At 56.9% G+C, this 24,793-nt stretch overlaps 1 protein-coding gene across 1 annotated transcript in view; it reads left to right on the plus strand.

Annotated features, from left to right (window-relative positions):
• FAM178B (family with sequence similarity 178 member B) overlaps nt 1-21,420 on the plus strand; it is a 104,261-nt gene extending 82,841 nt beyond the window's left edge. Inside the window, exons 13-16 of the mRNA XM_056129041.1 lie at nt 5,032-5,157; nt 19,920-19,997; nt 20,208-20,360; nt 21,388-21,420. Coding sequence (XP_055985016.1) covers nt 5,032-5,157; nt 19,920-19,997; nt 20,208-20,360; nt 21,388-21,420 — 390 coding nt within the window. The remainder of the gene's footprint in view (nt 1-5,031; nt 5,158-19,919; nt 19,998-20,207; nt 20,361-21,387) is intronic.
• Nucleotides 21,421-24,793: the final 3,373 nt, after the last annotated feature.

The raw sequence follows: 24,793 nt of genomic DNA on the forward strand, positions 1-24,793 counted from the left end.
TGTAGTTGCTTAAGAGAATATTAGCAGGCCAGAGACATAACTCAAGAGAGTGCCTGGGCTGGAGTGATAGCACAGCGGGTAGGGTACTTGGCTTGCACGCACCGGACCCGAGTTCAATTCCCCGCATCCCATATGGTCCCCCAAGCACCGCCAGCAGTGATTCCTGAGTGCACAATCAGGAGTAACTCCTGTGCTTTGCTGAGGGTAACCTAAAAAGAAGAAAAAAAAGAGAGTGTCTGCTTCACATACAGGAAACCTAGGATCAAGCCCTGGTACTATATGCTCCCCTGAGCACTGTCAGGAGTGACCTCAGAAAAGCAAATGGAGAGAATCTTTACCAGGTCTGCATTCATCCTCAGTCATGGAGATGCTGGTGTGCCTTCAGCTCGCCTTCAGCCTTTCAGCAGGGTCTCCAAATGCTCTCTGATCTTGGCCTTTTCCAGGGGCAAGGAGACGCCTGTGCCAATAAAGATTTTTGAAGGATTCCAGTTTTTTAAAAATAAACTATAGCCAGATGGGCCAGGGAGATGATGTGGGGGTAAGTCTTGCAATACACCAGACTCCAGTTCCATCTAGACACTATTTAATCCCCTGAGCACTGCCAGGAGTGACCCCTGAGCAAGAGAAAAGCCAACGAGTGTGGCTCCAAAACCAAAATAAGTGAATAAAGACATAAAAGAGCTGGAGCAATAGCACAGCGGGTAGGGAGTTTGCCTTGCATGCGCCCGACCCGGGTTCGATTCCCAGCATCCCATATGATCCCCTGAGCACCGCCAGGAGTAATTCCTGAGTGCATGAGCCAGAAGTAACCCCTGTGCATTGCTGGGTATGACCCAAAAAGAAAAAAAAAAAAAAAAGAAAAAAGAAAAGAAGTGAGAGAGGACTGGGAGGAGGCTGTTTCCCCAGGGTGACTGGAGAAGGGGCATGGAGCACAGGCCTGGGGCAGCAGAGGCCAGGGGAAGAGCATCCCAGGGCAGGGAGGCCTCTGTGGTTGGGGAGGAAGTGGGGCGGGGCAGGAAGAGTGGAAGTCAGCCAGGTGACCAGGGATCCCTCTGCCAGACTCCCTGTGGTGCGAGGTGAGGGGAATTGCTGGGCATGCCAGGCCACAGTCAGTCTCCCTCATGTTCTCCCTTCCTTTCCCTCTGTGGTGGTTGCAGTGACAAGGCTGGAGAAGGGGGCTCCAGAATCTTTCTCAGCATGTGGTCTGTGCCAGGGATCAAACTTGAGGCCTCGGGCCAGCAAAACAGGCCATCATCTGCCCCTGATTCATCTTTGATTTGCCACTGGAAGGTTTTAATAAGAGCAGAATCCTAATCACTGTTCAGAATTTGCATGAGGAGCCATACCCCACCATGCTTAAGGCCTGGGGCCATTCCTGGAGTGTGTAGCCGGAGGTGGCAGTGCTTGGGCACTGTGACCTGTGCTGACCCCATATTGAGTCCTTTTCAGGGGCTGTGAGGGATACCCAGAGATACTCGGGTTGCCATGCAGTGCCCAGGTGGACCTTGGTGCCTCCCACAGGCCAGGCATGTGTATGTGTGTGTGTTCTCTCCCTTCAGGCCATACCTGGCAATGCTCAGGGGCTGCTCAGGGAACCCTGCAGTGCCAGGACTCAAACCCGAGACTCCTGTGTATGTGAGAGACAGACTGCACAGCTGGCGTGAAGCCTTTTCTAGGCAAGGCGAGATACAGGCCAAACAGGTCTGCAGAGAAGTCAGGAGAAATCATAAGATTTCATAAGGTCACCTCTTGAATCATAAGGTCACCTCTTGAAGTCTCTTATGTCAGGTCTTTTAGTCTGGAGTTTGAAAACCGAGGCTTCAAGTGACCAAGCAGGGGTTTGCATCTACTGTGGAAAGGTTGGTGACAGCCCTGGCCCACCATGAGTGGACCTCCTTCATGCCTTTTGTTTCAGGGAGTGGCGCCAGGAGGGATGCCACACCTGGCTTTGCTTGGCAGCTGTTTCCCACAGTTCCCTGGCAGGGACCCCAGCTCCCTGCAAGCACAGCAGACACACCTCTCGGAGTACTCTTCAGCCTCCCCTCTCATTCATCCCTTTAACATCTGTTACATATCTCTCACATATCCAGTGCCACTCTGGGCTCTGGGGACCTTGCAACGAGCAGAATTGCCAGTCTAGTCTATTTTACTATCTGTCCTGGGGCAGGAAAGGGGGAAAGATAGTAAAATCAACCTGATCAATAAGTTGTTTCCATGCCTGTCCAAAGGGGGTCAGTGCTGTTGGAATCAGACAGTGCAGGTAGGGAATTGGCAGTCAGGGAACTGGGAGGCCTGAGCAGAGAGTGGCTGTGTGCACGAAGCAGGAAGAGCCTTTCAGGGTCTCCAGATGCTCCCTGATCCTGGCCTTTTCCACGGGGCAAGGGGGCGCCTGTGCCAGATACAGAGCTCAGAAGTGACCAGTGGAGGGGACTAGAGCAATAGCACAACAGGTAGGGCATTTGCCTTGCACGCGGCCAACCCCAGTTCCATTCCCAGCATCCCATATGGTCCCCTGAGTACCGCCAGGAGTAATTCCTGAGTGCCTGAGCCAGGAGTAACCCCTGTGCATTGCATTGTCAGGTGTGACCCAAAAAGCCAAAAAAAAAAAAGTGACCAGTGGCGTGGGAAGTTGTCCTGCGGGAATTGTGCAGGTTGATCTTCTTGTGTGACTATTTTTGGTTTGTTCCGGGGAGGGAGGAAGAGGCCACACCTGGCAGTACTCAGCTCTGTGTTGGAGGTGGGAAATGGGAAATGGGGCTATTCCTGTGGTCCTGGGAGGTCCCGGCTGTGCTGGGGATTGAGCCTCCTGCAAAGACTGATCCATCCACTGAGCTCTCCAGCCCTGGGGGATGATCTGTCCTTGGGGGGAGCATCTGCAAAGACCACTCGTAGCAGTAGGTGAGGTGGAGAGATGTGGCTGGGCACTGGCCCTGTCAGGACTCAGCCCAGACCAGCCCTGTGCCGGGAGAGGACTGTGTGTACAGAGGCAGTGCTGGCTGGCGTGGTATGTGGGCCAGGACGCCCTTGGATGGCAGCAGGCAGCTTGCAGGAGCTGCAGCTGCTCAGAGCCCGTGAAACTGTGCGCAGCGGAGTGAAGAGAATTCTGGGAGCTCAGAGCTGCCTCTGGCTCCTGTCCTGCCACACCCAGGGCTCTGGGAGCTGGGAGGGTCCCAGTTGGGGCGAGGCCCGCCTGCCAGAGAGCTGCTCCTGGGATGTGGACTGCAGGCTGGCCCCAGTGCTTGTCCAGCTGTGAGCCCAAGCAGGCAGGGCTGTTCGGGAAAACTTCCTGCATGCTTGCCAGGCATGCGGCCAGCTCGGTTGAGGCTGCAGGTGGTGCTTCTCTTTGCCGCCCAGAACCTCCCTTGTCTCCCTCTCCCTGCTGCCTCTTCTTGGCCTCAGAAGGGATCAGACAGTAGACCAGGAAGCTCTGGATCCTTTCCAGGAGCCAAGGCCCCAGGCCTGACTCCTCCCGGCTGCCCAGCTGCTCTTGTGGGCTCTGGAGCCCTGGGCTGACTGCGGTGCTGAGCAGGTGTCTGCGGGTGAGTCAGGAGAGGAGGCCAGGTGTGCTGTTAGGGATGGGCTCTCAGCCTTGGCCCTCTGTGCCCCACCTCGCATCTTTTGCAGCTCAAGAGACTGCAGGAGCCCTGCTGCCCTGCTTCTTCCTTCTGTCTGCTGCCCCAGGGCCGATGTCACCTCAGAGGGCCCGGGGACCAGAGCCACAAGTTAGCTCCAGGGCAGTTGGACAGTCCTTGCTGCTGGGGCCCACGCAGCCAAGGCTATCCAAAGCAGGGTGTGACCTGGAAGGAGTGGCCAGCAACAGATGTCTGGACTAAAACCAGCCATTGGCCCTGGTGGGGGAAGGGGTGCCGACCTCATTGGCTGCAGGGAAGCAGCACTAGCGGATCACATGTGATATGCATGTGTTGCACCTCAGCCAAGTGCAGTGTGTGCACCTGGGGAAGAATCTCCATTCAACCAAGACATCTGTATGTTTGAACAACCAGTAAAGCCACATGCAGGTGCTGAATCCTATAAGGAATTCTTGACATTTTGTCAGTCAGGAGAATGATGCTGTGATTGTGTTTGGATGGGGGTGAGGAGATCCTTATTCTTGTCTTTCTCTCTCTCTCTCTCTCTCTCTCTCTCTCTCTCTCTCTCTCTCTCTCTCTCTCTGGGCCACACCCAGCGGTACTCCTGGTGGTGCTTGGGGGACCATATGGGATGCCGGGGATTGAACCAAGGTCAGCCATGTGCTTGGCAAATGCCCTGTCCGCTATACTATCTCTCCAGCCCCGATCCTTATTCTTTTCTAATAGAAATAATTTTGGGGTAAGATGGGCTGATGTTTAGATTTACTTTAAAATTTCTGGAAGTATGGGGGCTTAGAAGATAGTATAGCAGATAGGGCACTTGCCTTGTAGACAGCCAACCAAGGTTCACTCCTCAGCATCCCATATGGTCCCCCAACCCCCACCAGAAGTGATCCCTGACTGCAGAGTCAGGAGTGATCCCTGAACATTATCAGGTGTGGCCCCAAAACAAATAAACAAACCAAAACCTCTGAAGTGAGAGGGCAGAGGTGGAGGTAGTGATGAATCGGGCTGGTGGGATGGTGTCATGTGCTGTCATGGCTCACTGGGTCTGGGGAACAGCCTCTCAGCAGTGTTTGTGTGCTCACATGCACACCCAGACACACAGTGACAGATGCAGGGGCTTGCATGTGCCCAGGAGACTGGCTCTGTCTGCTCCCACGGAAAGTGGCTTCACTTCCAGCCCAGGAAGTCTCCTGCCTGGCCTCAGAGGGGCTCCCGGGCAGGTTCCATGTGGAGTATCCTTCTCTCCTGGAGAAAACTGTGCTGATCTTGTGGTGCAGACAGGACCTCAACTTCCTGTCTGCACCACAAGACCCAGGCGCCTCCCGGTCTTGGAAGCTACCAGGGGTTTTAGAGACCGTGATGACGCAGCACCCCCAGCCAGGGTGTCCCCAGGTCTCTTGCTACTTGTGTGTGACGGGCTCCCTCTTCTCCCCAGCTGTCCTCGCTCAGCCGGCTCCTCAGCCTCATGAGGCCATCTTCCCTCAGGCAGCACCTGGGAGCTGAGACTGTGCAGCCCTGCCAAGAGCCACAGCCCAGGGCCAACGCCGAGCTCGACCACAAGGTGAGACCTGGCACCCGAGGTGCAGCGGGTGGGACTTGCTAGCCCCTGCACACCCCGGCAGAAGCTGCTCCCTCTCTCAGCCCCTCTGTGACCTATGCCCCTCCTGAGGTGCTGCCTGCAGGCCCAAGGAGGGGGGTTGTCCCCTCCCTCTGCCCCCAGCGCAGTCTGAAAGGGAGTAGGAGCTGAGGTGCTGAAGGGGTACAGAGGCGGTCATGCAGGGTGTCCAGGTGGGAGAGCCAGCCTGTGGGGAGGAGGAGTTCTCCCTGACTGACTTTCCAGGCTCTGGCGAGTTCCACCAAAAGCTGCACCTGGGTCAGTCACGAATGACAGGTGTCCCAGAGGCTGCCGGTTGTGGGATATAGAATGCTTAAGTCTGTGGCTCTGAGGACAAGACCAAGCAAGGGTAGTGCAGGAACTCCAGGTGGAAGCCCCAGACTGGAGAGGTGGCTCAGAGAGGCCTGCATGCTTTATATACCTCCCCAACACACACACACACACACACACACACACACACACACACACACACACACACACCCCGAGCACACACACACACACACACACACACACACACACACACACACACACACACACACACACACCGAGCACACAGAGAGCATCACAGGGGGCAGCCCATAAACCGAAGCAACAGAAACAGGCAGGAACCCCAAACCAGCTCCAGGGCGCAGGCAGGAGGGGTTGGGGGCGCCCTCTCAGTAGATGAAGAGCACAGATACCATCTTCCTCCCTGCGAATTCCAGCAGCTCCTGGAGGGTGGCTGCTGAGGAGCCAGAAGTCCAGCCTTTGGGCATCATTCTGCAGATCAGATAAGCGGAATTAATGACTTAATGAACACAGAGGCCTATTTTGAGGACAGGCCAACCCCCCGGGTGCTGCTGCTGGAGCTGGGAGGGAAGGTTATCTATGGGTAGTGCCTGATACCAGGGCCCTTAGGGGTGAGACCTGCTCTCTGCCAGCCCCTTCATTTCTACGAGCTCATTCCAGGGAGCTGAAGCTGATCCTGGATGGAGACTGAGTGGCTGGTGGGGGTGCCAGTCTCTGGTGGTCACTCTGGCAGGGTAGGTAGCCAGGCCCTGCGCCTACACTGGGGGCCAGGGAAAAGGAGCAGAGAGGGGTTGGTGAGAATAGGCTGCGTCTCTGTCTGCCTGAGTGACAAAGTGACCTGGAGGCCCTCTGGGCCACGACTGTGACCTCAGCTAGCAGCCCTGCTGCCCGGCCCCCCGGCCCCTCACCACCCCAAAAGAGGGGCGCCTGCGAGCTGCGGTCCCTGCCTTGGAGAGCTCGTTGAAGGCAGCACAGGGTCGACCTGGCTGCTCTGACATGGAGATGACCCGCGTGGCCTGGGAACTTGAAGGCGCTAACAGGTCTTGTGTGGTGCCTGTCCCCAAGTGCCGGAATGATATTCCCGGGATTAGGCTGCCTAAGGAAGGGCGGGACCCTGGGGCCTCCCCAGACAGGGGCGTGCCTCGGCCCAGCCACACTTCCCCCTCAGCCCACTGACTCTTCCGTAGGCCCCAGCATGTTTCATCTTCAAAGATGGGCAGCCCCAAGGAGCAGCGGCGTCACCGCCTGCTTTTACAGGCAGCGGTGGTCTGGGCCTCCTGCCTTTCATCCCCGCAGCTCAAAGTTTTGCCCTTTAGTCTCCGAGGTGAGGTGCGGTATGGTGGGGAAACTGAGGCCAGCGTGAGCCTGGCCGGAAGGAGTTGGCACCAGGCCCCTCTTGTTCCTGCCAGCCCTGCAGATAATCACTCCCACAGCCGTTCCTGGCCGCCCCACCTCGCCTCGGCCCTTGGCCCAGTCCCCTCTCCCTGGGGCAGTCCAGTCACAGCGCCTGGCCTCCCCCTTCACACACACCCCAGCTGGCGAGCTGCTGCTGGCGCCCAAGGCACCGCTTTCTCCTCCATGCCTGTGGCTTTGCAGTTGTCCTTTGATTTGTCTCCCACATAGACTGTGGGCACAGCTGGTGTCTCCGGGCTCACAGGACATGTCCGCCTCTAGGTGAATAAGTGAAGGAAGGAAGGAACAGGCATACGAATGCCGTTCGCCTTTCTCTGCCTCTGAGCTCTTCTCTTCTGCTCCGTCCTGGCCATCCATCCCTTGCCCAACCGCCTACCCTTTTATGGAAAACTCCTTCCCGCTGGCGCCCTGTAACCAGCATCTGTCTGGTAAGGTCCTGTCTCATTAAGGCCACAAGGGTTTATAGCCCGGCCTAAGGCTGTGGGAGGCCCTGACTTCAGAAGTATCACCTGCTTATGAAAGGACCAATCATGGTCCATTGTTTATAATTATAACTCAATGACCTGCCTGCATGGGAACCCTGGCCATCAAATGCAGTAGAAGAAATGCTACAATATGGTGGGGCGGGCGGGGGGGCAGAGGGGTCCTCCGGTGGCAGAAGCTGACAGTGCCAGAGCAGGTAAGGTTGCCTCGCATGCACCGGCTCAGGTTCAGTTCCCAGCACCCTATATGGTCCCTTGAGCCCCTCCAGGATAAGGGCCAGAGGTAAGAATGAGCTAAATAAGAATATTTAGCCAAAAAAAAAAAAGTGAGAAGGCTGTGGTGGTTCCAGCTAGGTCAAAGATACCAAGTGTCCTAGTAAATCAGGGCAGCACTCTGGGAGAATACTGCTTCTCAAGCCAAAAGATAGTACACTAGTAATGTGCTTGCCTTGCATGTTAGATGCCTAGCACTGCATACAGTCCCTTGACCACACTGAGTGAGCCAGCCAGTGTGGTCCAGTGTCCTTCCTCCCCTCTAAAAAAATGTCGCATCTCTGGGTGACAGAGATGGTTCAAAGGATCAAGCACTAGCTTTGCATGCAGGAACCCTGGGTTCAGTACCCAGTTCTGCATAGTTCCCTGAGCACTGCACCAAGAGTGACTAATGAGTACTGTTAGATACGGCCCAGAAGCAAATAAACATAAAAATCCACTTTTTTTTATTGAATCACTGTGAACTACAGTTACAAAATTTTAATGTTTGAGTTTCAGTCATACAATGTCCACCACCAGTGTACATTTTCCACCACCAGTGTCCTCAGTATCCCTCCCCCTCTTCCCAAAATCCACTTCTTAACTAGATGATTAGTGGGTCAGAGACATAGTACAGGGGTGAGGCACTTCTTTGCATATGACCGACCCAGTTTTTATCCCCAGCACTGCAAATGTTCCCCGAAGCACTACCATGAGTCACTCTGAGCACAGTGCCAGGAGTAGTCCTTGAATTGGGTCTGGATGTGGCCCCAATTCTCTAACCTGTTCCCCTTCCCAGCCAGATAATTCAGTACTTTTAGTACTTCATGAAGTTTTATTTTGTTTGTTTTTGCCTTTGGGCCACACACAGCTGTTTATGCCTGGCTCTGTGCTCACTCCTGGCAGGTCTCTGGGACCATATAGGGTACCAGGGATCAAACTTGGTTCAGCTGCATGCACGGCAAGCCCCCTATGTTGCTTCTCTGGCCCTGAATTGAATTGGGCGCCAGGAGTCGGGGAGCACACCTGGCTCAGGGTCACATGTGGCGCTGGGATTAACGCCCTTAGCAGCCAGCTCCACATGCTAGTCAAGCACTTTAGCTTCCCTGCTGTCTTCTGGGCCATGGGAACTACTTTTGTTTCTCCTAGGAGTCATAGCCAGCAGTGCTCAGGGGCTGTTCCTAGCTCTGTGCTTGGGGGTCACTCTGGAGGTGCTGGGTGACCATGTAGTGCTAGAGATGGAAACTGGACCTCCCATATACAAAGCACATGCTTAACCTGTTGAACTATCTCCAGCTCCAAATTTCCCTCTGGAGAGATTTCCCTCTCGCCTCCCCTCCCCTCTGCTCCCCTCTTTTTTTTTTCTTTTTGGGTCACACCCAGCAATGCACAGGGGTTACTCCTGGCTCTGCGCTCAGGAATTACCCCTGGCAGTGCTCAGGGGACCATATGGGAAGCTGGGAATTGAACCCGGGTCGACCGCGTGCAAGGCAAACGCCCTACCCGCTGTGCTATTGCTCCAGCCCCTGCTCCCCTCTTTTTGAGGTACAAAGCTAGTGTTCTTCCCCTGAGCCACATATCTGTCCCATACAGGGGTTAAGGTACTTGTCTTATATGAGCCCCATTCCAGTACCATCCCTGGCAATGCTCCCACTAGAACCGCCAGGAGTAACCTCTGAGTATAGAGCCTGGAGCAGCCTCTGAGCACCACCTGGTGTGCCCTGGACCCTCTCCTGCAAATTGTAAAGATTTTCATGTCAGGAGCCCGGTCTCGGCCCCGCTGTGCTGGCCTGCCTGAGTTGGCCTCTCCTAGTAGAGAAGAAACTCAAGGTCAGAGCCATATGGGAAGTCGGGGGTCCGGACAGGCCTGCTAAGTGGCCGGTCACCCAGAGCTGGCCTCAGGTGCTTCCCTTTGCCCAGTGTCCATCACTTCCACATGCCCTTCTGGAGCACCACCGGCCGAGCCCCTGCTTCTGGCTGCTGTGCAGATGAGCGTTGCGTAACTGGTCTTGATTTTCCTCTGTCCCTCAAAGTGACCCACTCAGCCTTCCCGCCCAGAACCAGGGCTTTCCTGGACTTTTTGTTTCCTTTTAGCTGACTTGAGTAAACTGGCTTTGACCTGATTTTTTTCTCGCTGCCTCTGTCCAATCGCAGCGTCTTGGCCCATTCACGTTCCTGGTTGTTTTGCTCTTGCTAAATCTGATGAGTCTGTTCTGTTCCTGCTTACCACGCTAGGCTGTTGTTTCTGGCTGAGGCCTCCCAGGCCTTTTGCTTGCAGCTGCTACCGGGAAGGAGCGAGAAGGTTCCATTGTTCCCTCTGGGATTCGGAAGGGTTGTGCACCCAGAGCTGTATGGTGGGTGGGAGTCCTGCCCATTTGGATATGGTGAGGAAGTGAACTCCTGTTCATTACATGGGAAGTGAACCAAGATTCCCCCAAAGGAGAAGTCCCACAGTTGGGGCTGGATTGAGGCGCCAGGATTCTGTCTCCCCTTCTGCTTTTGGGGCAGCATGGGGCCAGCACCCAGACAGCAAGGCCAGACGCAAGGGACTCATTGCTCCCTCTCCAAGCTGGGGCACGCGCGGAATAACAGAGATAGGGGTGGGGGAGGGACAGTCGTGAGCTCTGAGCTGGTCACTGATGCTCTGAGGTCAACCCGGTGGTCACCCAGATTCCTTTGAGCTCATTCTGGGGTGTCCGCACTTGTGCAGAGCACACGGGCCTCTCTGAGTGTGTTGGGGTGCATCTCCTAGATCTCTGTGCTGTGCCCTGTGCTAATAGAGTGGATGAACAAGTTCCACCGCTTTGCTGCTCTGCTCTGATGCAGCTAGGCTGTCCCTGGCCAGGTGACCTGCAGGCACACGCCTCCCTCCCCATCCCCTGCCCCCTGCCCCCTGCCCTCTGCCCCAGAGCTTTCCCTTTCCCCCACTCCAGGCCGGCCAGCTGCTGTCCAGCCCCTCACCCTCCACTTTGGGAGGGCCTTGCCCTGGGGGACATGGTCAGGCTAAGAACAGGAGGGCTGGGAGGAAGCAGACTGGTTTTGAGGAACAGAACACAGATATTCAGGACAAACAGATCCCGAGTTAGTTCCCTTGCTGGTCTGTGGTACTCTTTCTCTTCCTCCAAGAGGAGGAACCTCAGCGGTCTTTGAAACAAACCTCTAAGTGGAAGCTTGGCGTTGACCTGAGGGGGTCTGTTGGGAGCCTGGCCGCACAACACCCCACCTAGGGCACTGCTGGCACCTTCACATCACCAGCGCCCAGGCTTCAGGAATGTGGGCTTCTACACCAGCCTGTGTAGACTGGTGCCCAGAGATGGGGTGACCGGGTGGCTCCTGGCCTGCCCCCTGGCGCATCTTCCTCAGGACCACATGGGAGCCTGCTCCAGACCTTCCGCCCCACCATGTCGCTTCCCCTGTTTCTCATTTCCTCCATACTAGGGAGAAGCTGCTCCAGGGTGGCCTCTCAACGAGCAGCGGGCTCTGCCCCCACCCCAGGGCTTGTCCCACACCCAGACGCCGCAAGCTTGTGGGGGTTCCGTTCTGGCTTCTGCTGCTCCTCCTTCCTGCAGTGCCTGGGCTGTCATCTGCCCTGGGATTTCTATAGTCAGGGCCGTCTGCTACCTGTGGCATGTCCAAACATTGCTTCACACACGTAAACCGACTGCAGCAATCTTACCCTCTCATGGCCAACCCTGTTTCAATCCCCAGCATCCCCTCTGGTCCCCCAAGTACTGCCAGGATTGATCCCTGAGCACAGAACCAGGAGTAAGCCCTGAGCATGTCTGAGTGTGGCCCCCATCCCCCCACCCCACCCATCTCCAAAAAACAACAACAGAACCTTCCACATACACAGAATCATCTTGAGGGCAAGTCTCGAGCCTTTCCCAGGTCACCAGAACTACAGCACGGCCAGCTCAGTGGGAGAATGGTTACCTCGTGTGTGAGGCCTGGACTGGATCACCAGCACTGCCCAAAACAAAACAAAAAAAGTCACATGGTACCAAAGGCCACGTGGAAGCTGGCCTCCAGCATGCAGAGCCCGGGGTCCGGCCCTGGGCTTGTTCATTTCTCACCTCATCCCAGGGCAGGGGTAGCCTGGGACCCCGAACTAGACAATACTCCCCACCGCATACCTGAGTGCGCCACACAGAGCCTCACTTGCTGTCCCCTCTTGGAGGACAGTGCCTGCAGCCATGGCTTCCCCCTCTGCCCTTCTGCTCACCTTTTCCTGTCCCTTGTCCCCTGTCTTTGCCAAGACTATAGTGAAGGAAGCACGCACACACATCCTGAAAGGTCGAGCTGCTGGAGGCAGGGCTGAGCAGTGCCTGCAACCTGGATTGTCTCTGCAGCACTCTGCAGCCCTCGGCTCTGTTCCCAGGCCCGTCTCCCGCCAAGCTCCCAGAACCTTCAGGCTGACTGGCCTGGCGCTGTGGATGCCCTCACCCCCAAGCCATTCATGTTGCTGGGCATCAGTGGCCCATCCTATCTGTGGCCTGCCCTGGATTCGGGGTCCAGGCTGCTTAGTCTGAGGAAATGACAGCACCCTGGGACACTGTGACCACAGAGTGGGCAGGACCCCGCATGCCTGGAAACCAGGCGTGAGCCATGGCCTCCGCTGGGTCTTCAGCCACAAAATAGGGCCATGGACTCTCATCCTGACATGGAAGGTGACCTTGCCCGCTTGGAGACTCGAGACTCTAAGTGAGTGAGCCCAGCTGCAGGAGGGAGGACGACGCTGAGAGGCCTCTCTGACCCTGGCCTCACCGACCCTGGCCTCACCCCCTGAGACAAGGTGCCCCCCACATAACTCCTGCACGTGTGTCCCCTCTGGCTGAGCTGGGCTTTTGGTCCATGCCCACCAAGTCACCAGGGTTATGGGCTCTAAACCTCACAGGTGGAGCAGGAAGTGCTGTCATGCACCCCATGACCATGACCTCTCGCTGCCCCGCCCCTGTGGTCAGCAGGAAGCCAGAAAGGAAGGGTGGGCTGGGTGGGAGCACTCAGACAGGCTTTGCCTGCAGCCCCCCAGTTCCTGCCTCAGGAGGCCTAGGAATGGGTCAGGTACTCCCAGATGACCCTGTGCGGCTCAGCCATGGGAACTGAGTGCACACGCGGCTTTCCTGCTTTTGTCCAGCTCCCTGCTTCCCAGTGGCCTCTCTGTGCCTTGGTCTCCCCGAGCCCCAAACCTCGATCTGATGACCAGGGACCAGCACAGCACGTTTTGAGGGAGAATCCCACAGCCTCTCCAGTGGGCTCAGGGTCTCAGCTCTCCAGGCCCCTTCCTCCAGGAGCCTCTGTGGGAGTTCTGAGGGGGCTGCTGCGTGCAGCCTCTGACTCTGCACCCTCTGGGACAGTGCTGTTCCCAGCAGCTGAGCTGGGAGGAAGTGGTTCCTGTCCAGATGCTACCAGCCTGCCTCCCTAATCCTTCCTGGCGGCCTCACTGCTCCCCGTTCCGGTGCCAGCCACCCCCTCACCCTAACAAGCTGTGTCCTCTGCAGCATCACTGTCCGCCCTTCCCGGGGTGAATCTGGCCTGTCTGCCTGTGACGTCTGTCCCTTGGCCTCTCTGCCCTATGCCCTTGGGGACCCCATGAGGAAGACGTGTCATGTCACTGCTCATTTCCTAATGATTTGCGCGTGCATCCTCTCATTTCCTGCTCCCCGGGAAGGCGTTGATCTGTTCACGTCAGCCTTTCCTCAGACACAGTCTTTGGAGGCAGACCTGGTGCTTTGGGGGAGCATTACCTTAGAGCGGTCATGGAATGGTCATGGAAGAGGTCAAGGAATGCTCCTTCTTAAGGGCAGAAAAAAATGGCATCTTATAGGTGGCAGCAGGTGGCATACTACAGGATGGAGAAGGGCATCCCCTGTCATCTTGGGTTCCAGAGGAGAGGCTGCCAGATGAACTTTGGCTCCTTTTTCTTTTTTTCTTTCCTTTTTTTGTTTGTTTTTGTTTTCAGGTGATTTGCTCACAGATAACTCCTATTTCTGGGCCTCGGAATCATTCCTGTTGGGATCAGAACCATATATGGTGCCAGGGATGGAACCTGGGTGGGTTGTGCCCTACCTGCTCTACTATTGCTCCAGCCCCGGGCTTTGGCTCTTGTGTGCTGGACTGAGACTCCTGCTCTGCGTCCTGCAAGTGGCCCTCACTCAGGCTGCCTCATGATTCATCATTGTTGTGTTTTCGCTAACCTGGGGTACAGTGCCAGCTGTACCTTTGGGATCAGCTTTGAGGCCTACTGCCCTCCCTGGGTTGCCTTTGAGGGTGGCTCCAGTGTCAAAGTGCCCTTATAACACTCAGACACAACTCACATCAACACACACAAATTCTTATACATACACATTCATCCACACTCACATATGCACTCACTCATACAGGTACGTATGTACACATACAAATTCTCACACACATACACACTCATATACACTCACATACATATAAGCACACACATGCACACACTCATACACTCACACTCACACATGCACACTCACACTCACACATGCACACACTCATACTCTCACACACAGCCCCCTCTTCTCCAGCTGAAAGGAAAGAAAGCATCTGTGGTAGCCTCAGACCAAGCAACTCTGAGGACTCTGTGAAATGGTGCTACAGGTTTAATTTGATTTTGGGGGCCCATCTGACAGTTCTCAGGTGCTACTCCTGATTCTGTGCTCGGAGGTTGCTCAGCATTGCTCAGGGTACCATGTGGTGTGGGGGATGGACCTGAGGTTCCGTCAGGCAACTTGTACTAAATTTTATGTCAAAAAGGAAAAAAGAAGCCCAAAGGCCCCAGCTTTCCACCTTGGCACCTTGGTTCTGAAATGGCCATGGAGCTAGCACTGCGCCTGCCCTGCCCAGACCACACGTGCCGGAGTGCTACAGCTGGCGGGTCCAGACACAGCCCTGAATTCCCGTCCTGGGTCATCAGGCCAAGCTGGACCTGGAGGACCTTGAGATGGGGCTTAGTGAGAGTGTGCATGAACGCAGGTCCCCGGGAGCTAGGAGCCAGGCGAGAAGTGAACAGAGGCAGCTGCTCCGGGGAGTTGGAGGGGAGCACCTGCTGCCTGAGCCTTAGGGCCCAAGCTGTGGAGAGGCCTCCTGTCTCCTCGGCAGTGTTCCTGGTCAGTCGTCCTCCTGCCCCCCACATCTGACCTGAGACGTAGCTGCACCTGCTCCCACCCAGCTCCTGCCTCTGTCCTGGTCTGTGGCCCCACCCCCTGCACCCCTGCCCTGAGTCCAGGGTAGGACTGTCTGTGGACTGGGGAAAACTGGACTCAGGGTCGGGCCCTCAGGGAAGGCGAGAGGTTGCATGCTCTGGGCCTTGTTAGGGGCTTCCTGGGATCCTCTTCCTTCTCCCTTCTCCCTTCTCCCTTCTCCCTTCTCCCTTCTCCCTTCTCCCTTCTCCCTTCTCCCTTCTCCCTTCTCCCTTCTTTGGAGCAAATAACCCAGGTCACACCCGGCCAGCTCCCTTGGCATTAGCTGGAGGGGAATTTTCTAGAAGAGTTCCTGGGAACTGTCCACCCCTTTCCGGTTCATCTTACAACAGAAGCATGGCAAGGGGAGCCCCCTGACCCTCAGGAGAGCCACATCGCCTCCTCCCCACTCTTCTCACCCGTGTCCATTTTAGAGGGGCTCTTTAGGGCGCTCAGGCTCTGGGCCAGGAAGGAGGGTCAGGCTTTGAACTTCTCCCAGCAGATTCCGGGAGCTCAGGACGTGGGAGCCTGGAGCCCTGCTGGCAGCAGCCATGGGACGGTTCCATCCTGTCAGCACTGGGTCCAGGCACGTCCCAGTCATCGCGCTCGCTCAGCCTCTGCCTCTCCCTGAGTGGCTGCCTGAGGCTTCCCGTTTCCCCTGGGGGCTCCCAGTCTCCACTCGCACCCGGTGGGGAGGTGAGGGTGGTCCTGGCCATCTGTACTGACAAGCACCCAGTCCTCCGACAAGACTCTGAAGCCTTCGTTATGGCCCTGTGCACACCCCTTCAGGAGTCTGGAGACCAGGGGAGAAGGGTCCTTCACACCCGCAGGGGTGAGGCGCCTCAGGCCTGCCATCCTCCCTCTGCAGTGGTTTGAAAGGGAGCGAAGATGGTGCCTGGGGTGGCAGGGGGACTGTGAGCGGGAGCAGGATGGGGCTTGCTGAGTTCAGGGGCTGGTCACGGAGCAGGAAGTGCTGGAGCACACCTGGCTGTTTGGAGGTTCCCCACCCCGTCCTGCCCGTACTCCCTGCAGGCCCGCTCAAGGTGGCTTCTGCACCTTGGGAAGGAGGGGCAAGAGGGGGCCAGCGCAGGCCAGGTGGGGGCTACAGTTCGATGGGCCTCAGAGCTCCCGGGTCGCCCCCACGCCAGGCCACAGCAGATCTTTGTTTGTCTTTGGGTCAAACCCTGCTGTGATCAGGGATCACTCAGGGCAGGCTTCGAGACCATCTGTGTGGTGCCAGGGGCCAAACAAGTGACCTACCCGCCCAGGTCAGAGCAGATTTAGGCACAGACAAACCTTGTCTTGGTTCTCTGGGCTGAGGCCTAAGGCCTCCAGGAGGGGCTCTGCAGCCTCTGGGAGGGGCACTTCCGACCCCCTTCTCCTGAAGTTGGAGCAGTTTTCCTTAGTCAGCCTCCTCTCACTTTGGCCCGCGCCAGAGGTTCCCCTCCTGTTGGAGGAGGTACTGCAGGGTTCCCCCGAAACTTGGAAAATCACTGTAGTGAGTGAGTGTGGCTCCCAGGGCTTTTCTCAGGACTCGCTTTCCTTCTCGCTAGCCCCTCCTCCCCACTGACCCCAACACCCACTCACACAACAGTTTCCGGGGATTTTCCCTCCAGATTCAGTTATGGGAATCAGCATAAAACAAAGTTGTGAAACTTCATACTCACAGACTACACTTTTTTTCTTCTCAGTAAATCCCCGCCGTTATTCTTCAGGTCCTGCCCCCAACCCCACCGGGGCGTGCCCCCACATACGCCTCCCTACTTGAAAGATCAGTTCTGCTGCCGACAGAGGGATAGGAGAGTGTGGGGCGCCGAGCCTCAGTCTGGCTGCATTCCAGGGCCCTCTTGGCTCCTGTGGCGCACAGCCCAGGGGCCTGGAAGAGCACAGATCAGCTGGAGCCTGCAGGTGGCACAGCGGCCCGGGGATTGGAGGGCTGGGGGTAATGGGCCTGAGAGGTACCCCCCTTTTGGGGGCCCTGCCACACCCTTTCCAGGCTACTTTCCCCACCTTCTGGCCCCCACCAAGCTGCGACTCTGGCCCGGGAGAGTCCTGGCTCATTGCTCCTCCGAAGGCTCAGGGGCTCTTCCCCTAATGCATTCGGGCTGAGTCAGTGACTGTTCACATTACCTCTTTAAAAATTATTGGTGTAGGGGCTGTAGCAATAGCACAGAGGGTAGGGCATTTGCCTTGCATGCGGCCAACCCAGGTTTGGTTCCCAGCATCCCATATGGTCCCCTGAGCACCGCGAGGAATGATTCCTGAGTAGAGCATGAGCAAGGAGTAACCCTTGTGCATCGCTGGGTGTGACCCAAGAAAGCAAAAAAATATATATATATATCGGTGTTTTGGTTGGGGGCCACACCTGGCAGTGTTGGGGGACCATGCTATGCCAAGGATAGAAAGAGGATAGAAAGAACTGAACCATCTCCATGGTTAATGTTACGTGGGGGCAGGCAGAGCAGTGGGGAGGTGGACCACACCCAGGAGTGCTCAGGGGCTTTCTGGTGGTGCTTGATGGACCGTAGGTGTAGGAATCAAACCAGAAAATGCCTTAAAGCCTATACTATCACTCGGGCCCTTAACATTACTTTATAGCCTTCATAGCATTCTGATTGTGAGAGTAAAGCATGTACATTATAGAGAAGTAGTTGGTTTTTTTTTTAGGTTGTTTTAGGGCCCTTGTGGAAAGGGATATGGGGGGGGGGGGGCAGAGCGATAGTGCACTTGCCTTGCACATGGCTGATTTGACCCCTGGCACCATATATGGTCCCCAAGCCCACCAGGAGTGATTCCTGAGCACAGAGAAGGAGTAATCCCTGAGTACCTCCAGGTATGGCCCCAAAAAACAAACAAAAGGTAGGGAGGAGCAGGGGACGAAGGAAGGAAGGGCAGGGGGAGAGAGAGAGAGAGAGATTGATTTTGGGGCCCGAACAGTAGTACAGTAAGTAGGGTGCACTAGGATTCAGCTGACCAGGTTCATTCCTGCTAGGAGTGATCCTGAGTGCAGTGCCAGGAGTAAGCCCAGAGCATAGCCAGATGCGTTCTAAAAACAAAACCAAAAAGCCTCATTGCATCCCCCAAAAGGCCCAGTCCCCCATTCCCAGAGGTTTCCCCAGTTTCACTGCAACCCAACCCAGAGCTGTCCCGACACCCCTGTTTGTTTTTTCTCTTTTTGCAAGGGTGGTGCTCAGGACTTCTGGCTCTTCACTCAGGGATTACTCCTGGTGGGGTTTAGGGGACCATAGATGGTGCCAGGGATTGAACCTGGCTCATCCGTGTGCAAGGCAAGTGCAATATTCCTCTTTACTATCACTGGCCTCCAAAATATCCCTTTCTACAAGGGTCCTAGAACAACCTATAAAAAAAAAGTCCAACTGCTCCTCTATAACGTCCATGCTTCACTCTCGCAATCAATGCTATGAAGGCTATAACATTACGTTAGGGACGTGCAAGCGAGTGCCCCGCCCACTGTACTATCACTCCAGCCCCTCTCCCCCCACCCACACCCCACCCCAGCATCTCTCCAACACACCCCCCACACACACACACACACAGCAACCCTACCCTGTGGACTCAGGGCAGTTTTCAGCATCAGTGTGGTCATCTTCACCCTGCCCTTCCCCCCTGCTGCTTTATCTCAAATCCTTAATTTTGTGAAGGCCTAGCCTAGCTTAGTCACTTCCTCCCTGAAGTCTCCGACCCACCACACAGCCAGGACCGCAGGCAGACTCTCTCTGCTTATTCCCGCGGGAAGCCAATGTCCACTGTGATTGCTGGCCGTGCCTTAGGGTGCTCGGTTCTGGCACACAAGCCCTGGGCTGCACTAGGAGGGACAGAGAGCCGCCTGCCCAGCTGCAGCGGTCAAGGACCTCCCTGGGAAGAAGACCCAGGGGCACAGCGACCAGGGAGCTGGGCTTTTTCCAGCCTGCACAGCACCACGGCCCCAGGCCTGGAAGACGGGGGCCCCCTTTTGACTCTGTTGCTGCTTCTCTGCTCACCACCTGTGTGAGAGTGCCTGTTGCCCCAGTGCCACAGGAGGCCCCGGGGGCCTCTTCACCTGGCATTTGAATTCAAGTGCATTGTTTCTGTTTGCTTGATTTGGGGGCTACACCCAGTGGTGTTCAGTCCTGGTTCTGTGCTCAGGGGCTACTCATGGCAGGCAGTGCTCAGGGAACCCAGTGTGGTCGTGGGGATGGAAACATGGTTGGCCATGTACAAGGCAAATGCCTTAATCCTGTGCGCTCTCTCCGGCCATCCATGCTGGGCACTCCGAGTGGCTTCCATCTCTGACCTTCAGAGCCTCCTGGATCTGTGCAGAGACCCTGGTCGTTTCTGGGGTACTGTGCGGTGCTCTACAGAGAGCTGATAAAGATGATTAGGGCAGGGGAAGTGAGGGGACAGGACTGGGACTGGTTCTGAGGTCCAGGCAGTGTCACTGAGCGTGGAACCTCCCCAGCAGCCCCGCCTCAAGGCTGTTACCTGCCCCTAGGGCTGTGCCTCCCACTCTGCCCATCTCAGAGGCAAGTGAATGGGGGTGCACACCCCAAGCTGAGAGTGCTGGGCAGGCATCTTCACTGTCTGGAGGTCTCTGTGCCTCCTGGCCTCCGCCACAGAATGATGCCTGCGCGGGCTGGCCCTCTGTTCTCTCCTGCAGGAGCTCTGGTGGGAGACATGTGTACATGTGTACACTGTACCCCATCGGCCTCCCTGCGTCCCCTGCCCGCTCCCATCCACGTGGGGTGACTGTCGGCCCGGCAGGCATGTCCCCCAGTTGCGGACAGTGGTACCTGGTCTAAATGTGCCCTCCCGGGGCCTAGTGGGTCCTGACAGGGCTGGCTGGGGCGGGGCTCTGCTGCCAGGATGTCACTCACAGCAGTGGGTGAGTGCCCCAAAGGCAGCTGGGAGGGAATGTCCAGCCCTGTCAGGACCCTCCTTGTGGTCAGGGGCTCTGGGGGTCAGAGAGCCCTGATTTTCCTGAAGCCACACCTCAGACGGGGGCTGTGAGAGAGGGGGCCCAGGGCCCTCCCGGGAGGTGCCTCCCTACATACGTGACCATGCGTCTTCACTGCAGGCCTGCTACCTGTGCCACAGCCTGCTGACACTGGCCGGGGTGGTGGTCAGCTGCCAGGACATCACTGCTGAGCAGTGGGTGAGTGCTCTGAGGCCAGGGAGGTGGGGGAGGGGGTGCCCAGCCCTCTCAGGCCCGTAGCCCCGTAGCCCACCCGGAGGTGGAGGGACTGAGGAAGGAGCAGGCTGAGTGCCCCGCGCCCTATGTCCCCCCCAAGCCACGCCCGCCCAGCCTCCCTTTCTTGCCCAGCCTCTGTGGGGCACTCAGCAGCCCTCCCTGCCTCCCGTGCAGGCCGAGCTGCAGCTGCTGTGCATGCAGTTGGACCGCCACATCAGCACCCACATCCGGGAGAGCCCCCAGGCCATGCACCGCACCAAGCTCAAGGACCTGGCTGCCCAGACCTACATCCGCTGGCAGGAGCTGCTGGCCCTCTGCCAGCCTCAGGTGGTGCCCCTGTGCCTGAGGGAGGGAAGTGGTCAGGCTGCTGCCCAGAGGCGCAGCTGCTGAGGTGTGAGGGAGCTGCTGAGGGGAGATACCAGGAAGACTCCTCAGTTTTCAAGGAAGAAGCTCAGTGTGTGTGTGTATTGGGGGGGGGGGGGGGAGCAGAGAAAAAGCAGCTTCAGGGGAAATGCAGAGAAAACCGTCCTGACTGCTGACTGGGAAGAGAGGGGACTTTATGAACAGCAGCACCAGCTTCCAGCCGTGCCCATCGGAGCACTGGTGTCACAATGCACAATGACAGTGACCTGGTCACCTCCTCAGCTAGGGGAATGGCGCTGCTGCTACCGCAGCCTCTGCACCCGTCTCCTCGTATGCGCTGGTTTGTGTTGGATGAAGCCCCTTTCCCACACGAATCCACAAGCAGCCCTGAGGTTATCCCTGATGGCCCATCTTCACCAAGGTGCTGTCCAGTCAAGAAGTGCAGTACCTAGCCCTGTTGCACAGGCTGCATGCAAATGTCAGAACAAGCATGATTTCCAGGCCTGCCCCCTGGCACCTGCACAAGGTCCAGCCCAGCCTGACAGCTGCCTCCTGGCTCCAGGATCCGTGAGGGCCCCCTCCCCCCTCACCCCAGTCTGCATGGGAGGAGCTGGGTCTCAGGAGACTTTTGCCCCCACCTCCCTGCTTGGCCTTCCACTGTAACCTCTGACATGGGGCTGACACATCGGCCACAGGCTGCGGCTTGGAGCTCAGATTTCACAAGTCTCTGAGAAAGCCTGAGAGTCAACCTCATCCTCAACCCCCAAGGAACCAGATCACATTTGTCACTGGTTGGAAACTGTTTAAGAAGGAAAAGTGATTCGTGGCCTCCCTCCCCCCACCCCGTCCAGTCTGGTGCAGGGTGAGGGGAGCGGGCAGAGCTGGGGGCTGGGAGCTTGTGTCTGAGGCTACGGGAAGTGGGGTGGTGGGAGCACTGGACCACTGATCATCTGAGTCCAGGCCACTGTCTTGGTCTTATCCTCTGCCACAGGCCCAGTACTTCAGCCCATGGAAAGAGACGTAATGAATGGTGCAGGCAGGAGCGCCTTGGGCTCAGGGTCCAGGAGGAAACACTGGAGGCCAGCCCTGTGGACCATGCAGCGCCTGTTCCGCCGACCCTGCTCCTGCAGCCGGGACCCTGCCTCTCCCTCTCCTGCCCTCCTCCTCCCTGCCCCTGAGCCTCCGGTGCCGCTTCCCGCAGCTTCTGTGCACACTAAAGCCTTCTTTCCGCATCGCATCCTACGACTCCCACTCTCGCGTCTCCCCTAGGCTCCCCCGACGGGCTCGCCTCCGATGACATGTGACCGGATCCCAGCCCCGCCCCCAGCCCCGAGACCCTGCTGCCAGGGAGAGGAAACTTTTGTTTAGACCAGACCTGAGACCACTCCCCACTCCCCGCCCCCGGCTGGGGAGGAGCTGTAGAGCGGCTGGGAGTCAGGGCTGTAATTACCCTTAATTCAGTTTATTGTTGAGTTCTGAAATCCACTCCTGGACTTAGCAGTGGGGGTGGTGCCCAAAGATAGCTGCCGTTCAGCTTCTGCGCCCGCTTGGCCTGCTGCCCCAGAGGGGTGCCACCCAGGACCTAGCCACCTATGAGAAGTGAGCAGGCCTCTGTGCCCCAGGAGATCCCTACACATTTCTGTTCTCTGGCCCCTCCTGACCTGGATGTTGGGAGTGGCAGGAAGACCCAGCCGCAGGATCTGAGCCACCTCAGACCACTGAGTGGGGCTCGGCCCTTTTGGGCCACAAGCTTGGGTGGGCTCCCTAAAGTCAAGGACCTTTAGGCCAGCTGAGCCATTTACAGACTGAAGTGTCATTTCCCTGATGTGTTTCCTTAAGGTTGCTGATGGTGGTGTTTGGGTGACACCCAGTAATGCTCAGGGCTTGCTTCTGGCTCTGAGTTCAGGAATCACTCCTGACTGCGCTCAGGGACCGTGTGTGGTGCCAAGGATTGAACCTGGGACTACCCGTGTGCAAGGCAAATGCCCTACCACTGTACTATCTTTCTGGCCCCTCCTAGATGTGTTTCATATATTTGTGGGGAGGAATTCCACAACAGGCCATGCTTAGGAGCTACTCCTGGCTCAGTGCTCAGAGATCACACCCGGCAGTGTTCAGGGTGCTCCAGTCCTTTGAGCTCTCTCCTGCCTCCATTTGTTGATTAATTTGGGAGTGCTCAGGAGACCGTAGAGCACAGAGATCAAACCCAGGGCTCCTGGCTCGAAAGCCTGTGCCTCATTCACCTCCTGGAAGCTGCTCCCCTCGCTGGCTCCCCAGCATGGATCAGGGACAGCTAGAATTCAGAGAGAGCATGCAGCAGGGCTCGGGTCACCAGTCACCATGCGGGATGGCCCCGTGCCTCGGAACCTCTGCCAAGTGAGAAGTCAAAGAAACACGGGGCCATGCTCTCTTGGATGCCCAGGTGGCTCGGCCGCTGTTCTGGTTTCCACTCCTGGCTCCTCTGGTTTCCATTCCTGGCTCTGTCACAGGCCCCTTGGCCAGGGCACCGAGGCATCAGGTAGGCCTGAAAGATGCTCTGATAAAAGAGTGGGAGCTGCTGAGCCAGCCTTCCTCCAAGGCCCCTGGGGCTGCCCCTGTCGGGACACTGCCTCCTGCCTCCCTCCCAGTTAAGCCTCAGGGAGCATTTCACTTCGGTTTGCTCTGGAAACCTGGAAATCACCTTTGAAATTTCCCTCCTTTGTTCTCACTGCCAAGGGCAGACAAGGAGTTGGGAGGCCCGAGAGGCTGAACTGGGAGTTTCCGCTTCTTGAAGCTGCGCCCTCCTTGGCTCTGAGAAAGGGGTTGAGCGTGGGGATCCCTTCCTTCTCTCCACACTGAGTCTTCCCCAGCTCCCCAAACACTTCAGCCTCTAGGGAGAAAAAAAGGCACAGGGGAGAGACCTTGGTGAGAGCTCTCCCTCCAGAGACCAAGCTGTAATCTGAGCAGAGGGGTACACTTCCAGGTCACCCAGGGGCACCCCTGCGGCCTGGGGACAGCTTGGAGCTGACCAGACCCTTCCCGGACCTGGAGACCTGTCTGGACAGTCTTCTCCAGGCCAGATGGCCACAGTGGGCCAACAACTTCGCCACTTGCCCTTTCAGATCCCAAGCTCCTGGGAAAAGACCTAGGGATATCCTGATTGAGGCCTCTGGAAATGCAGCATCCGGGGCTGTGATGACGGATGTTTTCCTGCTTCCTCTTGGAGAGGGTGCGGGGAGGGGCTGGGAAGGGAAGGGCTTCCCAGGTGGACGCCTTTGATAACTCCCCCAGGAGGAAGCAGAGGACAGCCTTTTCCTATGTCCCCGTTCACCCTGGCTGGACCTTCAGATCCCTGAAGGGTGACTGGCCTGCTTTCCCATGTCCTGTGCGAAGTGTATGTGCAGGGGAGTGCAGGTTTGGGTTAGGGGCTTCACTGCAGCCCCTGGCTGAGAGCCCTGGTGTGGTGGTCCAGCCAGCGCACATGCTCTGCGTGTGGTAGACCTGTAAGCAGCCCCCACCGAGCCAGGAGTAGCCCTATAACCACTGCCACATGTGCACCCCCCCACAAAAAAAGCTGCCACAGAGCTGGGTGGGATGGTAGGAAACTTAAGTGAGGGGTGCCACATGCCCTGACTGCAGCGGTAAGAGGCAAGAGGAAGATGCGTGTGTGGCAATGCAGGGTCTGCTCTGAGTTGCCAGAGACCCTTTGAGAACAGAGGGAGGGGCCTGCAACCCACTCTTGTGGTTTAACCAATGGAGGTTGAGCAAATGTGGCGTATGAGAGTCTGTCAAGACTTAGACCTTGGACTAAAGCAGGAACTTTATATAGCAGGTAAGCCACACTTGCCTGGCACACAGCTGACCCAGGTCTCATCCCTGACACCCCGTAGGGTCTCCTAATCACCGCCAGGAATGATCCCTGTGCAGAGATAGGAGATAGGAGTAAGCTCTGAGCACCACCAGGTGTGACCCAAAAACAAAGACCTAAATCCTGAAGAACCCTTCCCTAGACTGTGCCCCATGGGCCTTCAGGCTGTCCTGGTTGGTTGTTTGCATTAGTCAATGCTTTTTTCCTAATTTAAGACCCAGGAATCCTCCTTTTCCACCTGCTGTGCTTTTATTAAAAGTATGAATCATGAGCAAGCAGTCATGCAGGAAACTCTCCCCTGCCCACCCACCCTTGGAGTAGGTCAATGTTGGAAAGGAATTGGATTCGACAGGAAATGAGCAAAGGTAGAAAAGGGGCGGGAAGCTGTGTCCTTGCCTTGAAGGAGTTTTGGAGAGGAGAGGGCAACCAGCATCTCAGCTGGAGCCCCATGAGGTGCTGACTGTCCCTGCCAGTGAAACCAAACCATGTTTTGAAACTTTCCACTGGGGCCATCTTGCAGGCGGAGCCAGGAGCTCAGGTCTCCCCCGAT

The sequence above is a fragment of the Sorex fumeus genome, unplaced genomic scaffold (genome assembly GCF_029834395.1).
Source record: "Sorex fumeus unplaced genomic scaffold, SorFum_2.1 ptg000006l, whole genome shotgun sequence".
Lineage (NCBI taxonomy): Eukaryota > Metazoa > Chordata > Mammalia > Eulipotyphla > Soricidae > Sorex > Sorex fumeus.